At 41.3% G+C, this 16,896-nt stretch overlaps 1 protein-coding gene and 1 non-coding gene across 3 annotated transcripts in view; one reads left to right on the plus strand and one right to left on the minus strand.

Annotated features, from left to right (window-relative positions):
- Positions 1 to 16,896, plus strand: part of ITGB3BP (integrin subunit beta 3 binding protein) — a 53,595-nt gene that overhangs the window by 16,889 nt on the left and 19,810 nt on the right. For both annotated transcript variants that reach the window (XM_055137619.1, XM_012932427.2), the window contains 2 exons: positions 6,572 to 6,707; positions 15,307 to 15,376. In XM_055137619.1, the coding sequence (XP_054993594.1) occupies positions 6,572 to 6,707; positions 15,307 to 15,376 (206 nt within the window). The remainder of the gene's footprint in view (positions 1 to 6,571; positions 6,708 to 15,306; positions 15,377 to 16,896) is intronic.
- LOC129405247 (U6 spliceosomal RNA) lies at positions 14,759 to 14,862 on the minus strand. The gene has a single exon (XR_008630429.1). It is a non-coding gene; the product is annotated as a U6 spliceosomal RNA (small nuclear RNA).

Below are 16,896 nucleotides of genomic sequence, written 5' to 3' on the forward strand. Positions count from 1 at the left end.
ACCAAAGATTCTTTAACCAGTCATCTGTTCTCAGGTATAAATGTTAGTTTCCTTTTGGTTTTTTTTGGTGGGTAGCAGAGATAGAATGTTCTTTATTTTGGGGTATTGTTTGTATTAGCATAGACAGTTGTCAGAAGTCATGCTGAATAGTTTAGATCTGTGCATTTTAGTTGTATGTAAACCATGCCTCAGTGAATAGAAGTATGTTTGAGGTGAAATTAATATTCTAAAAATATGAATTCAGTGAAAGCATGATATGAAACAACCATGGAATATTGCATTAAAGCTGGATTATAGTATAAGAGAGTAATAGAATAGTGATTTATTCATATTAAAATCAGTATTTTTAAAGCTTATGATTGTGGAACATCAAAGAAACATCAGTGTATAAAATTTCAGCAATGTTTTATTAAATTTTTCATTAAAGTAAAATTTGTTGTGAAATTTACAGACCTTAAGTATATAATTTAGTGATTTTTATGAAGCTTCTATCACCATGTTTCATTTTCATCACTAGTATGTTGGTCATATTCTTTCTGCTGTCCTTGTGCAGGTACTGAAATAAGTGTGAATGCTTTTTTTTTTTTTTTTTTTTTTTTTTTTGCTTTTTGGGTCACACCCAGCGATGCTCAGGGGTCACTCTTGGCTCTGCACTCAGGAATTATGCCTGGTGGTGCTCAGGGGACCATATGGGATGCTGGGAATCGAACCCAGGTCGGCCGTGTGCAAGGCAAACGCCCTACCTGCTGTGCTATCGCTCCAGCCCCCAAGTGTGAATGCTTTTGTTTGCTTTAAGTACCATTAAAAATAACCACAAGTCCCCAACACTTTTCAGAACTATAAAAGCTAGTTGTGACTGTTGATGAAGTTGCTATGTAGAACTCTTCTAGGAAACCCTATGCATAAATTATCAAAAGTCTAAGATAACTACTATTTCTAATTTTTGATTTTTGTTTCTTAGCAGATTTTCCCACATGGGAAACTTTATTGGTGGCACTACTTTATTTCCCTCTCCCAAATCAATGGCAACCAAAGGAAGTGAAGACTTTATTATCTCTGATAAAAGATGGGGTTTAGGACTTGATCACCTGGCTCTTTCTGTTTCTCCTCCCGGCTCCAGCGCTGCATCTCTGCATGGCCAGCAGTCCCTTGGGTCTGCAGTTGGACCACTGCATTCAGGCTTCTCTTAGATCTGCAGTTGGACCACTGCATTCAGGCTACTCTTAGATCTGCAGTTGGACCAATGCATTCAGGCTTCTCTTAGATCTGCAGTTGGACCAATGTGTTCAGGCTACTCTTAGATCTGCAGTTGGACCAATGTGTTCAGGCTACTCTTAGATCTGCAGTTGGACCACTGCATTCAGGCTTCAGCATAATCTTTTATAGTTCCAGCCTTTTTCCTGGAGAATTGACTTAGTCTGGCCACTCTGCTTCCCATGACACCCCTGTGCCAGAGAACCCTTACCTTTTGTTTTTTGGTTTCTGTTTCTTGGACCACACCCAGTGGTACTTAGGAGTTACTGCTGGCTTTTCATTCAGGAATCACTCCTAGTGGGCTTGGGGGCTCATACGGGATAACGAGACTCAAACCAGGGTTGGCCATGTGCAAGCCAAGTGCCTTACCCTGTGTACTATCTCCCTGGCCCTTCCTGCCTTTCCTGTCTACGGCAGGCTGCGGGCACACAGTGCTGTGGGTTATAGGGACATTCACCACACTATCGAGAGCATTGTCGCAAGGAAAAGCTGTTTATCACAAGGAAAAGCTATTTGAATGTTTTCATGTAAATTCCATAATTAGTATTAGGAATACATAATATCTTTAGGGAGACATTTCACTGTGAGATTTGTAGTGAGACACATTTCATAGTGAGACTTAACCGAGAGATTATAATTTTCCCCTCTAGGTGCTCCAATCTTTCTTTTGTTTCTGGTTGTCCAAATGCCTATAGTATCCAATAGCACATATTCTAGTAGTTCATAATAATAGCAGATGTTTTGTATCTCATATTTTATCCTGAAAGAACCCTTAGTTAGTGCTTTCTAGATTGTTTATTATAGGTAAAAAAAATCAATGAAATGCAGCCACCTTTTGGTAGAATATGCTTTAAACAAGGTGACAGAGCAAGCTACAATTTGTGAAAGATATTGAAGGAGAATGTCATATATATTTGAATTTATGGCGACTATATTGATTTCTTTTTTTTTTTTTTAATTTAAGTCAGAAAAATCAATGCCCAAATTTTAGTTTTGCTAATGTGTAAGGTTTGACCTTCTTACAAAATGTACAGTGACATTTGGGCTGATCACAGAATTTTAGAACTTGGCATTTTGCTTTTTTTTTTTTTTTCATTTAGCAGTATTAAATACCTCTAAGGAGTCAGTAAATATTATAAGCAATTGTAAGTTATTGTTGAAGTCGTCATGACTTAACTGCTTCAGTTTCCTTATCTTCTGTTTGTATCCTGAGCACTTCCTCTCCTCTAACTGTATCTGTTCTTCTTTCACTCTGTCCTTTCTCTCGCCAAGGAGCCAGTAGGTGGTACTCATCCTTGCTGAGTGGGAACAGTGCAGACTTCCCAAGTAGCAGTCTAGCCGCCTCCCAAACCCCAGCCCCGACTTCCCGCGGTGGGAGACTAGTGAGTAGGCCGAGCCCTTCAGTGCTCGGGGGAGGGCAGACCAGACGGACAGTCTTAGCTGCGCCCTCCAGCCACTCTTGGCATCTTCCGGGTTAAAAGTTAAAGGACTTCAGGGGAGTAGCTCAAGGTGTAGACCCCAAGTTGGATCCCTGGCACTACGGCTCAACCCCCTCCCCAGCCCCGCCAGGTGTGGCATTGATGGGCCCCAGAGCCCTGCGCACCATCCCCGCCCCCCCCCCCCCCCCCCCCCGCCCATGCCATGGATCAGCACAGCCAAAATAACACTGGGAGACGCCCTCATGTCCCTCTGATCACAGTTTTGTTGGAGAACCAAAAGAAAAAGAAAGAACCCTGGTGAAACAGGGTGTAGGGGGGAAGCCAAGGGCCAGAGAGAGAGCAGGAGGCTAAGGCTCTTGCCTCACCTGCCGCCCACTCCCTGGTTCATCCCGGCACACATGATTCCCACGGCGTTGCCGGCCCCACCTGTGAGCCCCGCCCCCTCCTGCACTGCCTGCCGGGCCAGCCAATCCCCAGCGTGGCAGGGCCCGAGCAGCACCGTACCTGGGGACCTCTGGGGACCTCGCATTCAGCCACAGGCCCTGGTGGCCGGCAGCTGCAGGGAATGACCCTGGGCCCCCGCTGAACACCGCTTGGGTGGTTCAGAAAAGAAACAAGGAAGTCAGATTACACCTCGTATGTACCAGTAGGCAGATGTACAAAAACCGCACCTTTTTTTTTTCTGAAGAATATGCAGTAGGGTAGTTAAAAAGGGTAGATTTTAATTTTCCCCCATGTGTAATAGCGGTAGCATCCATTTTTCCTTTTAAACCAACACAAATGACCAGCAGGAAGAAAATACAGAGGAGCCTCTGTGTGTTTAAGGTGAAGGGGCAAAAAAAATTATTTTGTATGTACACACACATGGACACACAAAGATTTATTTTATGAAAGCTAGAAAATTGTTTTTCAAGGAGAAATGTATGAGCCACAGTTACAATGTTTAGGTATTTGGCAATTGGAAAAATAATTTTTTTGGTGAAAATAGGAAAACACATTGACATAAATGTACATTAGGGTAGTGGCTTTCATTTCTTGTACATACACAGTGAAATAGTTCTGGGCAATAAATTCTTGGAAAAGTATGCTAGGATTGGATAAATGTCATAGTTTATGACGGAATACATATAAACAGGTGAAAACTCCAGATGGAGAGGTAATAATGGCCACCTGATAAAGAGACTTAAACCCTTTCACCCTACACAAAGACTGCTTTAGAGTTATAACTTGATAATAAAGTTTGATTTTTTTTTAAAGATATTGGTAACTTTTGTGGCTACTGTGGATACATAAAATAAAAATGAGATGTCTCTAGGTCCCCAACTCAAAGAAGGATTTATCATTTAAAATCTTAACTGCTAAAGGGAATGTTTTATGCTGTAGATTCTGAAACTAATAGCAAGATTATTGGAAAAGGTGACACCGCTACTGTTTCTACATGGTACCTTCAAACAAAAGACCCCGTTGACAGTGGAGAATTATGAGACTATTGTAAGTCCGTTCCCAAGCTGAAGTTAAACTGTACAGGGTTGGAAACATACCGTGGTTCTTCAGGATACTCTTCCTTTCTCCCCAAAGTCAACTCTGAACCATCTGTCTGCTCTACATTTCAGACTTCGCACGACTTTTGTTTTCACTTATCTCCACCTGCCCCCTCTCTCTCACAAATATTCTTTCTGTGTGATTACTGTCACCCTCTTTGACTTTCCCGCACCTCAAAATTTCTGTAGCATCCATCCCGTCTGAAGACCTTTTCTGCTATTGACACGTCCAGAGCGGGGTATTCTCATTTTGTGGGTGTGCAAATTAGTGTGTGGCAAATGCTGGCGGATAGTAAACGTTACTGAAAAACAGTTTAAAGGGAATCAGAAGAGGACCAGGGATGGAGTCTATCGGTAGAACCATAGGGCCCTGGGTTCTGTCCCCAGCATTGCAACACCAGGGTGGGGGGCGGGTCTGCAAGGCGAGCAATAAATAGTAATGATGAGTATCTCGAGGAGGTGAATCATGAATGGGCACCTAAACAAAAAAGTGAAAGGTTCTTGGGAAACAGAAAAAAGGAATTTGGTTCCCAGAGTGCACTGAAACCAGAATAGTGTAAATAGTCGAAGCGACTGCGACTGTAGGCGCCATTTAATAGTGGGTGAAGGAGCTAGCAAGTGAATATCCTCTTAGTAGAGTGCCTTGACCAGCCTTACGCCACTGTCCCTTTTAAGATAGTCATAACTCACATTTTTAGTTCTAAAGTACAAAGATGAAAAAGTGATAATTTATTTCTATTTATTTTATTTATTTATTTATTTATTTTGCTTTTTGGGTCACACCCAGTGATGCTTAGGGGTTACTCCTGGCTTTGCACTCAGGAACCACTCCTGGAAGTGCTTGGGGGACCATATGGGATGCCGGGGATCGAACCCGGGTCAACCCGGGTCGGCCACGTGCAAGGCAAACGCCCTACCCACTGTGCTATCGCTCCGGCCCTGTGATAATTTATTTCTGATAGCTCACTATGGGCAGGTAATAATGCAAAAATTAATTTTAAAAAAAGGGCTGGAAAAATAGCACAGTGGGTAGGGCATTTGCCTTGCACGAAGCCGACCCGGGTTCGATTCCCAGCACCCCATATGGTCCCCTGAGTACCACTAGAAGTAATTCCTGAGTGTATGAGCCAGGAGAAACCCCTGTGCATCCCCAGGTGTTACTGGAGCAAAAACAAAACAAAACAAAAACAACAAAAAAAGCTAACTCCAATAAAAGAAATTACAAGGTCTATGGAATGCTGAGAATCAAGCTGCAGAGAAAATATGTATAGGATAGGGCAAATTCTCGAAGGCCTTCTCTGTCAGATTGCCTTGTTGCTTTTGTTATTGCTGTTTTGTATGTTTGTGAGCCACACTTGGTGGTGCTCGGGGCTTACTCCAGACTGTATTTCCTAGAAACCACTCCTGGCAAGGCTCAGGGGACCATATGGGGTGCTGGGGATCAAACCCGGGTTGGCTGCGTGCAAGGCAAGCATTCTGTTGTACTTTCTTTCCAGCCCTCTTCGTTGTTTTAGCACAAAACTATTAGCGTTTCTTTAGTGTAGCTCCATAATCAAACCCCAGGCTCAGCTGACGGTGAAAGTTAGAACATTATTGAAAAGTCAGTAATTTGGAGCCGGAGCAATAGCACAGTGGGTAGGTCGTTTGCCTTACGCGTGGCCGACCCGGGTTCAATTCCCAGCATCCCATATGGTCCTCTGTGCAATGCCAGGTATGACCCAAAAAGCAAAAAAAAAAAAAAAAAGAGAAGTCAGCAATTTTAGCATATTTAGAAAGACCATTTCACTTTTAATGCTAAAACTTCAGAAATGTAAAATCCAGGAGCCAGAGAGGGGTTAAGGTGCTTGCCTTGGATGCTGCCAACCCTGGTTCAATCCTGGCACCACAGAAGTTACCCCTGAGCCCACAGCCGGAAGTAGCCCCTGACCACCTCATGGAGATGTTCCAATGATTGTGGAATCATTGGAATTACACATAAATAATTTGAAAGAATAGTGTTTTCTTTAAAGGTGGTAGATAGGGGCTGGAGAGATAGCACAGCGGGTAGGGCGTTTGCCTTGCATGCGGCCGACCCAGGTTCAAATCCCAGCATCCCATATGGTCCCCTGAGCATGGCCAGGGGTAATTCCTGAGTGCAGAGCCAGGAGTAACCCCTGTGCATCGCCAGGTGTGACCCAAAAAGAAAAAAAAAAAAAAAAAGTGGTAGATAAATATATTTAAAGTCTGAAGGGAACGCAAGAAATTGTATTGTCTTGAATTTTGCAAATTTTCAAAGATTTTTTTTAACTAAATGAGTATGTCAATGTAAGCATTTTTGTTTCCAATTGCTATTTCCAGTTACTTGATCCTTCAAAGACCACGAGGAAGAAAAGCTTTGCAGCTTATTCTCCAACAACTGGAACTTGTCAAATGAGCCCCTTTGCATCTCCTGCAAAACGTAAAGAACAGGAGTGCCCCGTTGGACCATCAAATGGTCAGTAGAACTGTCTTTGCAGTTACCATGAGATTTTTTCTACTTACTGGTTAAATTCAGATTTTATTTAATAATATATGTACCTCACAGCTGATTTTTCTCTAAGTCCTTAAAGAATTCATCAGCAAAAGCTTGCGTATTGGTATTACTTTGAACATAAACGTAAACTTTCTAGGCAGTTATTTTAAAATGCTGCTGCAGACTTTGTTCCCTCACTGTCCCATCCATTAAGCAGGAATTACGGCCTGGCTGCCTTCGGCCGCTATCAATTATAATGGTCACAGATACGCCTCTTAACAAGCGATCCATCATGTGAATAAATTAAAGGACACATAATTCAGGTACTGGTGCACTTCAGCCGAAGACTAATACTTCTAAATGTTATTTTTGTTTATGTTGTCCATTTAGTTTTATCCACATTTTGTGCATCTCATCTTTCATTGGTTATATTTCTTTCCCTTCTTTGCCCAGGGTATTTTTTAATAACTTTACCAAATGTTTGTAGAATTTTCTATTAGAGAATACTCTAAATTTAATAAGAATTTTTTGGATTTTAAAGTATTGTTCGGCAAGTTTTGACCATACATTTTTCCTTTCCTCGTGATTTTTTGCTAAAATATTTATTTAAAAGATATAGAAGTCTAGGTTTCAGAGGTTTAATTTTTAATATTGGGAAAGGTTATGAATCAGTGACATGTCAGGTTTCTATAATATAAAATTTTAAGTAGGCTCAAATTTAATAAAATACATTTTAGATATCTGTGATTAGCCTAATTCATATTTTATTGTTTAACATTTATTGAGTGTTAAGCATATACTAGAAGCCACATAGAAACAAAAAGTCTCTTCATTTTACCTAATCTGTTGTAATGAAATCCATAATGGGATCCTAAACTTCTGAATGTCTTTTATTTTACTTTAATCAAAGGCATTTTATCTTAACGCTTTTATTATTAGGTTTGCTTTCACAAAATGTAAAAAAGATATGTACATTTTCTATAAGCTCTATAGTTTTTTAAAATTACTTGATATATCTTGTATAAAATTAAAAGTGCCTTAAACACTACATATCTTGATACTGAATGTTAATAGATTCTAAGTGGATATACACTCAATTTCCATATTGAAATTAAATACGGACCTAGGGAACATTCCTTTTGCCTATAAAAAGGTTGGTCATGTGATCCTAGTTGACATTTAAGTGGATAATTATCGCAGATTATAATACTAAGTAAGCTCTTTTTCAAAATGTCATAAAGCAAAGGTTTCTTGGATGCTAGTAGAACCCAAGAAATCTATATGGTTTATTTTAATTTAATTTTATTTTTTTAGCCTATTTTTATATTATTTATTTTTTTAGCTTCTATGGTTTATTCTAAAATGACTGGTTCAGAAATCTCCAGGCTCTCATGGAATCAGGAATGGGTGACCTCCCCCCCACCAGTGAGGGGGGCCCCCCCGCCCCATTCTTCTGGAAGCCTGGCGGTCATGCTCGTGTGGTGCCATGAAGCTCCTTAACCGGCCATGATCCAGAGACTCATGAATAAGTCTCAGAAGAGATCACCAAGCTGCAGAGGTGCTTCTGGACTCCAAAGTCACCATCCAGTTAAAAATTTAGCTTCAGCTCTGTCACCCCATTCAAAATTTTAGAATTCTTGGAGCATGTGGCTACATTTGCAGCCATGTGACATCTCATACTCTATACGCCACTGAAAGACCGGGAGTAGCACACTACATTGGATGGGATGTAAAGCAGAAGGCAACCAATCTCGATTAAGAAAATACTAACATAAAACTTAACCTGTCGCAACATGTTAGTAATCTGTTATAAGGGCTTAATTGCTCCAGGGTGAGATACAGCAGTCTTCACACACTTTCTTCTAAGCAAATCTTCTTTCATCATTTTTCGCGAATTAATCATAACAAGCAATCCAAAATAAATCATTTAGGGCCTGCTATTGGGTAGGCTTGGGTGGTGATTGGAAAATTGAAAATAATGGTGGTGGGAAGGTGTAATGGTGTTGGGATTAGTGTTGGAATATTGAATGTAATAAATAATTGTGAACAACTTTATCAAAATTAAAGCACTGCACTGTAGCACTGTTGTCCCCTTGTTCATCAGTTTGCTCGAGCGGGCACCAGTAACGTCTCCATTGTGAGACTTGTTGTTACTGTTTTTGGTGTATCAAATATGCCATGGGTAGCTTGCCAGGCTCTGCCATGCGGGTGGGATACTCTCGGTAGCTTGTTGGGGCCTCCGAGAGGGACAGAGAAATCGAACATGGGTCGGCCGCATGCAAGGCAAACGCCCTACCTGCTATGCTTTCGCTCCAGCCCATCAAAATTAAAATTTTTTAAAAAAGAAATTTTTAATGACTGGTTCATTCTAGAATTATTCATTAAACTCTACATTCATGTTTCATGGAATATTTGATGTGGATTGCAGATGGAAGCCTCAGAATAAGAAAATTCAGCCGAGGATCTGTATCAGATGATGTCATTTGTAATCATGACAAGGCCCATCCTGTTATGTCATTTTATTCATGTTGTAGGAAGAAAGCAGTTCTAAGTAAATAAGAAAACATGACTTGCAAAATAATTCAATTTTCAAATGAAATAATCACTTTTCCACTTCCCTTGGGCGGGATGGGCTGGGTGGGGCACATCCAGTGCTGCTCGGGGCTGCCCCGTACTCAGGGTCGATCCTGGGGGTGTTGGGGGGTTCTTGAGTGCCTAGGATGAAGCTGGGTCGAATGCTTGCGTTCATGAACTTCCTCTCTGGCCCTAACAATTACTTTTCATTTAATTTATTCACTTCTCTTGGTTTTGGGGCCATCCCCATGGTGCTCAGGAACTGCTCCCTGCTCAGTGCTCCTGAGTTGCTTCTGGCTGTTCTTGAGGGATCATGTGGTCAAACAGGTCATACCCGTGCCTCCCACATGCCAGACCTGACTCCAGCCCCTTGAGATACTTCTTCCCTACCCCCACTTCTAAATGCTGTTGAAGATATAGGGCATCTTAAATCTCTTCTCCTGACTTTTAAAGCCATCTCCATCATTTTATTCCCCGGCGTCCTTGAACTGCCTCATGTTCTTCCACCTTTTTCCTGTTTATACTGCGTGGGCTGCCCTTCCCTTTATTGCTATGCATCACTTGTACTGAGTCCCTTCCCCCAGAAGGTTATTGAACCTGCAGTTCTTTAAATCTGGGATATCTGTACGTCAGGTGTTTATATGTACTTTGAATATATATTTGAGTCATGTACTGTGTATGTGAACCTACGAGTTAATATATCTAAATCTATTTGTAAATTCTAAAAAGAAGAAAACTTGATTCTGTGTCTTCCTCTTAAACTCTCATGGGTCAAAAGTGGGATGATTAGTTTCAACTCTTTGGTTTATTTAAGATACATACCTACATATACATAAATATCATATCTAGGATAGTACATGTATGTACATTTAAGATACATCATCATATATGTAATCTTTTATAGATGTCTGTATCATTGTATGGTTACCTCTCCCTACTCCGTGGCAAATTTCTGTGATTTGTGAAGTTCATTTTCAAACATGAATGAGTGTACTTTCCTCCTTCCTTTCTTCCCAATGATATATCAGACTGTTATTTAATAGTTAGGGGAGAAGGGTAAATGATAAATTTGCATAGCCAAAGGAGTACTTGTAAACTAGGCATAGATCCTTGGAAGTCACCAAGACTGTAGCACTGTAAGAGCAGCACAGAGAGATAAAAAGATAAAGAACTGATAAAGCAGTTAGTTGAGGACAGGTTAAGAAATTCCAGCTATGTCAAAAAGGAACTCCACAAAGAATCAATAAAGAAATGAGGTAGAGGCAATATTCCAAGACGTTTTTTCTCCACCTTTTTTCCGATTGTGCCCTTCCCTCCAGCCCCCGTTCTTACCAGTTGGCTCCCGGGTCTCATGCCATGACCTCCATTTATGGGATTTTCACCTGTGGCCCCTGTGGGATATCCTGGGGCGCTCACAGGGAGTCATATGACCCCTGGTTCAGAAACACTGTTCTAAACTAAAAGGACAATGAGTTTTTCATTATTCAGGAAAGAGAACAATTTTCAGGCATGTTCAATCTGAGCTGAATGAATTAAAACAAGTGTATACCCAGTTATATTTTAGTAAAACTGCAGAACATCCGAAACAAAGAGAAAATATTAAAGGCAACCAGAGAGAAGATGTGTTACCTGCAAGGGAGTTAGACTGGGGTACCCAGCTACCCTGGCGGACCACGTGATGCTGTGGATTGAGTCTGTGCCCCTTCATGCAAGGCATGCACTCAGCCCACGGAGCTCTCTCTTCAGCTCCCTTCACCCATTTATATGTATACATATACACGTGAATATATATACACTTCTTGCATATATCTGGCCTGGGTTCAATCTGCCAAACGCCAAACGCTCTCTGGGCCCCTGAGCACCATCAGGAGTGACCTCAGTGCTCAGAGCCAGGAATAAGCCCAGGGCACCATGGGATGTGGTCCCAAAATGAAACAAAACAAAATGCTAGATTGTGCTAGCCATTGTCAGGCATTATTATCATTGATTATAATTCTAAATGCTCTGATCTATTGAAACCTGTCTTATAATAATAAAAATGTTTAGAAAGGCAGAGAATACCTGATGAAATTAAAGCTTTTATGGTTTCTCACCTAACTTTAATGACTACTGCTACAAAAATGAGAAAATGAATTAGAAGTCAAAGGAGCAAAGTAATTTTAATATTTAACTTTGGGTTTTATTGAACATAGGCAGCATAGTACAAAATTCAGGAAATTACTATTAACCTTTAGGCCAAAATTTTCTGGAATAAGGATTGAGTATTCATTTTCATTGGTGATATTCTACCAAATAAGTGCTTTTTTTTTTTTCTTTCTTTCCTTTTTTTTTTCTTTTTTTTTGTTTTGGACTCTGCCTGGTGGTGCTCAGGGTTTACTCTAGGCTCTTTGATCAGGGATCACTCCCAGTGCGGCTTAGGGAGTTGAACCCAGTCAGCCGTGTGCAAAGCAAGCGCCCTACTGACTAGGCTATCTCTCTGTCCCCATCAGTCGTCTTCTTAACATGTCAGGACATTACATTGAAAATGAGGGGCTGGAGTGATGGCACAGCAGGTAGGGCGTTTGCCTTGCACACAGCCGACCCGGGTTCGATTCCCAGCATCCCATATCCCTGAGCATAGAGCCAGGAGTAACCCCTGTGCATTGCCGGATGTGACCCCCGCCAAAAAAAGAAGGAAGTGGCCTTCCTGTGACGTGTATTTTGCGCTCCATTTCAAAATAGTTTATCTTTGTGCATTGTTCACTAGAGCTCTTCGGTTCAATTCGTGTTGCTAATTGGGCATTAGGATGTAGCTGTCCAAGCCGAGATGTGCTCTAAATAGGTCTATCAGAAACCTTCTGTGAAAACAAACAAACGTACAAATCATCTCCAGTAGTTTTATGTCATGAATTAAGGTTATACAGTTTGCGGTCTTTGGCTCAAATAAAAGGTTAACATTTATTTCTCCTGGTTTCTCCTTTTTTAAACACCTTTCTGTGGGCTGGAGAGCTAGAGAGGAGGAAGGGCGTGTCCGTGCACGTGGCTCGCCAGGTTCCACCTCCGGCAGCACACACGGTCCCCCAGGAGCACCACCGGGAGTGATCCCTGAGCACAGAGCCAGGAGTCGGCCCAGAGCATGCTGGTTGTCATCTGAAAAGCCGGTCAGTCAGTCTGCTTTGCTACTGGAAGACTAAAGGCTTTCATTTAGATTTTGTTGTTTGTTTTGTGGGGGGACTCCCAGGCCGTGCTCAGGAGGTCTAGGGACCCCGTCCTGGTGATGCGTCCAATATAAGGGCCCGAGGATGTAATGCTGCACGGCTCTGTCGGGCCAGAAGTTTCTCAGGGCACGCTGGTGGCTCTCAGGGTGGTCCAGGGCCACGCCTGGCCCAGCTGGGGGCCTCAGGACTACACCTGGTGGTGCTCAGGGGACCAGGTGGTGCCTGGGATCAAGCTAGAGTTGAACTCCCACCAGGCACGTGCCTTCACCCCTGCACTCGCTCTGCCCCCTCTGTTGCTGTTTCGTTTGGGTTTTGCTGGGGGCTGTACCCAGCTGTACTCTGGGGTTCTCAGGATCTAGTGCTCGGGGGCCCATCCTGTATTAGGGATCAAATCTGGGCCGTACTGCAGCCCTGGGAGTTATCGCTCTGGCCCTAGAAGACCTAAATGGCTAAATGTGCCTCAATGGCTCACATGATTGGCTGGTTGGTCTGGGGGCCACAACAGCTGCGACCCGTGGCTTTCTCCAGGCTCTGAGGTCAGATGATTCCTGGTGGTCTCCAGGGACCATCTGGTGTCTGCTGCATGCAAGGCAAGCGCCTCTCTGCTCTACTATTTCTCCAACCCCTTCACATGGTATTTCTATATTTCTGAGATTATGAGCCATAGCACTGTAGCACTGTTGTCCCATTGTTCATCGATTTGCTCGAGCGGGCACCAGCAACGTCTCCATCGTGAGACTTGTTCTTACTGTTTTTGGCATATCAAATATACCGCGGGTAGCTTGCCAGGCTCTGCTGTGTGGGTGGGACACTCTCGGTAGCTTGCCGGCCTCTCCGAGAGGGGTGGAGGAATTGAACCTGGGTTGGCCTTGTGCAAGGCAAATGCCCAACCCACTGTGCTATCACTTCAGTCCATGAGCTCTAGATTATTATTTTTTTAATCACAACCCCTGGTTTATTTTTTGTTTTTGTTTTGGGGGCCATAGCTGGTAATGTTCAGGGGTTACTGCTGGCTCTGCACTCAGGAATCACTGATGGTGATGCTCAGCAGATCATATGGGATGCCAGGGATGGAACCTGGGTCAGTCATGAACAAGACAAACGCCCTACCCCACTGTACTATGGCTCTGGCCCCTGAGATTTTCATGGTATGTTGTATTATTTTTTTAATAATAGGAACATTGAATAAATAATAATTCCTATGCCAAGTGTTGAACAAATAGAAGTACATAAAAATGTATGATGCAAGTATCACCACTTAAACCATTTAAAAAAAAGTAAGTTCTCTTGAATTTTTCATTAGTAGTAAAGAGTTTGTGTTCATTCATTTGCTTGTTTATTCAATGAACAGTTATCAAAGATCATTTTAAGACACTGACAATCTTTAACTGTTCTAATGTGTCCTCAGATACTTATTACACATTGACTGTTTTATAGTACATTTAGTACTATAAGGTCACTGTCACTGTCATCCCAATGTTCATCGATTTGTTCGAGCAGGCACCAGTAACGTCTCTCATTGTGAGACTTATTGTTACTGTTTTGGTACTTTAGACAAACAAAAACAGTTGTCTACTTCACCCTAGTAAGTTAAAGTGTTTCTGTGCAGTCATTATGTTCTAGAGCTGTAAAATATAACTGACATTTCAACCCAGCACACTTTTCAAGGATTATGCCTTAGTTACACTGTGTTTTCACAGTGCTTCTGTTAACTTGTTTAAGTTTAGATCTGCCATGCCATTAGATAATTATTTATATAGCATCTTAAGCACCACCATCTTGGGTGGAGTGTAACGATTTTCTTTCATTATACCTGTAATCAGTAACTAAATAGTTTCATAGGCACACATTTTTCCCCCCAGGATTTAAAGAACCCTGAGTTTCCCATGTAAATTAATATGCAGAGTTAATTTAACCTGAAAATAACAAAATTACTATAATTTGGAACTCATTGGGGTTTTTTGTTTTGTTTTTGTTTATGGGTCATACCCAGTGGTGCCAGGACTTACTCCTGGCTCTGCATTCAGGGATCACTCCTGGCAGAGCGCAGGGACTATCTGGGATGCTCACAATCAAACCTGGGTTGGCACATGCAAGGTAATAATAATAATAATGCAAATGAAAGCTCTCAATGATATTTTTATTAAAATAATTCAAATGGAGTATTTTACCTGGTAAAATTTACAACTGTATTTTAAATTAATTATCAAATTGACTCTGTAACTTTTTTCTTTTAATAAGCCCTAATGTAAGTTTTATAGAAAAGGTTTTTTCTATATATTAGTCATAATGTGTCATCCTTGCGCAGGGGCCATGCTAATCTTCTCTGTATCGTTCCAATTTTAGTATATGTGCTGCCGAAGCAATAGCATAGCGGGGAGGGCGTTTACCTTGCTCGAGGCCGACCCAAGTTTGATTCCTCCGCCCCTCTCAGAGAGCCCAGCAAGCTACCGAGAGTATCCCGCCCGCACAGCAGAGCCTGGCAAGCTCCCCGTGACGTATTTGATATGCCAAAAACAGTAACAACAAGTCTCCCGATGGAGACGTTGCTGGTGCCCGCTCGAGCAAATCAATGAACAACTGGATGACAGTGCTACAGTGCTATTATCATTATGAATGAAATATTAGAAGGGAAAGTAGAGAGCCAAAATTGTTATCAAAAAGTTATTCATAATTGTGAAAAGGTTTTTCTCACAGCAAATTTCAGGATACTTTTTTTTCTTTTTTTATTTGTCTGTACTCTTATTTTCTATCTAAAATTTGAAATTTTTTTCCTTAACTATATGTTCTTTTTTATTGCACATATATAGAAAAGAGGAGAAATTTGAATAATCATCACTTACCTGAAAGCACAGAATCTGAAACAGAAGATAGTGATGAGTAAGTTTGTGTTTCAAGTAACATGTACTTGACTTGAATGCTTTTCTTACTCTTTATAAAATTCCTCAGTCCTCACACCAGGGATGTGACTCAGTAGTGGGGCTCTTCCCTTGCATGTCTGAGGCCCTCATTGATCCCTGCACCTCCAAAAGGGAACACCAGCTCTAGCCTAGAAAGCTATTGTATTAGTGTTGGTAATTTTATTAGCTTGCTCAGTTTGCTTCTACTTCTTTCATTGTTTTGTACAGCCATTCTAAATTCTTGCGTTTTTTAAAAGCCCAGATTAAAATGAACATCTTATGTTTGTAGATCAGTTTAAAATAATGTAACGTTTTTATTTTATATTTTGATTTGGACATTGTATAAACTAGGTTTCTCCGGAAAAACAGAACCCATAGCGCCTGTACATACATAGATAATATCCTAGCATAATTCAGTATTAATAAAGAGTGTTGTGATCCACTGTACTAATGGATTGACAGTGACTCAGAAGTAGAGAGGAATTAATTGTGAGGATTTGGGTCACACCCTTATGGGTGCCAACTCCGCCGTCTACCGTCACACTCCACTGTCCATCACTCACTGAGTGTCATCTGCGAATGGAGATGCGCGGAAGCCAGGAGTTTGATTGCCAGGCCAAGTTGGAGGCCTGGCAACCCAGGAAACGAGTGTTCTATAGGCCAGCCCCGGTGCCCGTGCAGACAGGAGCACAAGGAATGAATCCCCCTTCCCGCTGCCTTTTGTTCTACACAGAGCTACAAACATCCTGGCTAATGCCCACCCACACGGGAGGGGGGGGGCACTTAATGAATCAATCAATTTTATGAATCAGTTACTGCTAAGATGGTTGCACAGTGATGATTTCCTTGTTCCATCATTCCATCTATTAAAAATTCATGAGTTCTTGGTGATAAAGGGTTTTCCCTTGACTTCTCTCTTCCCAGATTTGCACCTTTTCTCAAATAAAAGATCTATGAACCCTCACAGAAGTAACGTATTTACACATTTTCTTATTCCTAGAGTACACACAAACTAATTTCAGGATTCCTGTATTTATGGTAATACAAAAGCCAAATTTACTGCTCAAGATTTGTTTGCACTTTTTCTTGTCTTTAGTTTGAAGGTATATAGTCAAATTACTGTTAAAAAAAAACTTTGATTAGTTATTGTTTGAATAACTCAATTAAATTAGGTTCTCATATCTTTTTCAATAAAGGTTTTTATCTTCTTTAATTTTTGTTTTTTAATTAAATGCAATCTTAATAGGTTCCAAAAGTAAAAAATTTACAAAGAAAATATACTCTGAGAAGTATTACTTACTCGCTACCCATTCTTTCTACCTAACTTCTGGTCCCAGTTTCATTAATTTCTGGCTTGCCTTTCCTATTTTATTTTATTTTTTGCTTTTTGGGTCACTCCCAGCTATGCTTAGGGATTACTCCTGGCTCTGCACTCAGGAATTACTCCTGCCGGTGCTTGGGGGACTATATGGGATGCTGGAAATTGAATCCGGGTTAGTT

This window comes from Sorex araneus, chromosome 5, assembly GCF_027595985.1.
Source record: "Sorex araneus isolate mSorAra2 chromosome 5, mSorAra2.pri, whole genome shotgun sequence".
NCBI classification, from domain to species: domain Eukaryota; kingdom Metazoa; phylum Chordata; class Mammalia; order Eulipotyphla; family Soricidae; genus Sorex; species Sorex araneus.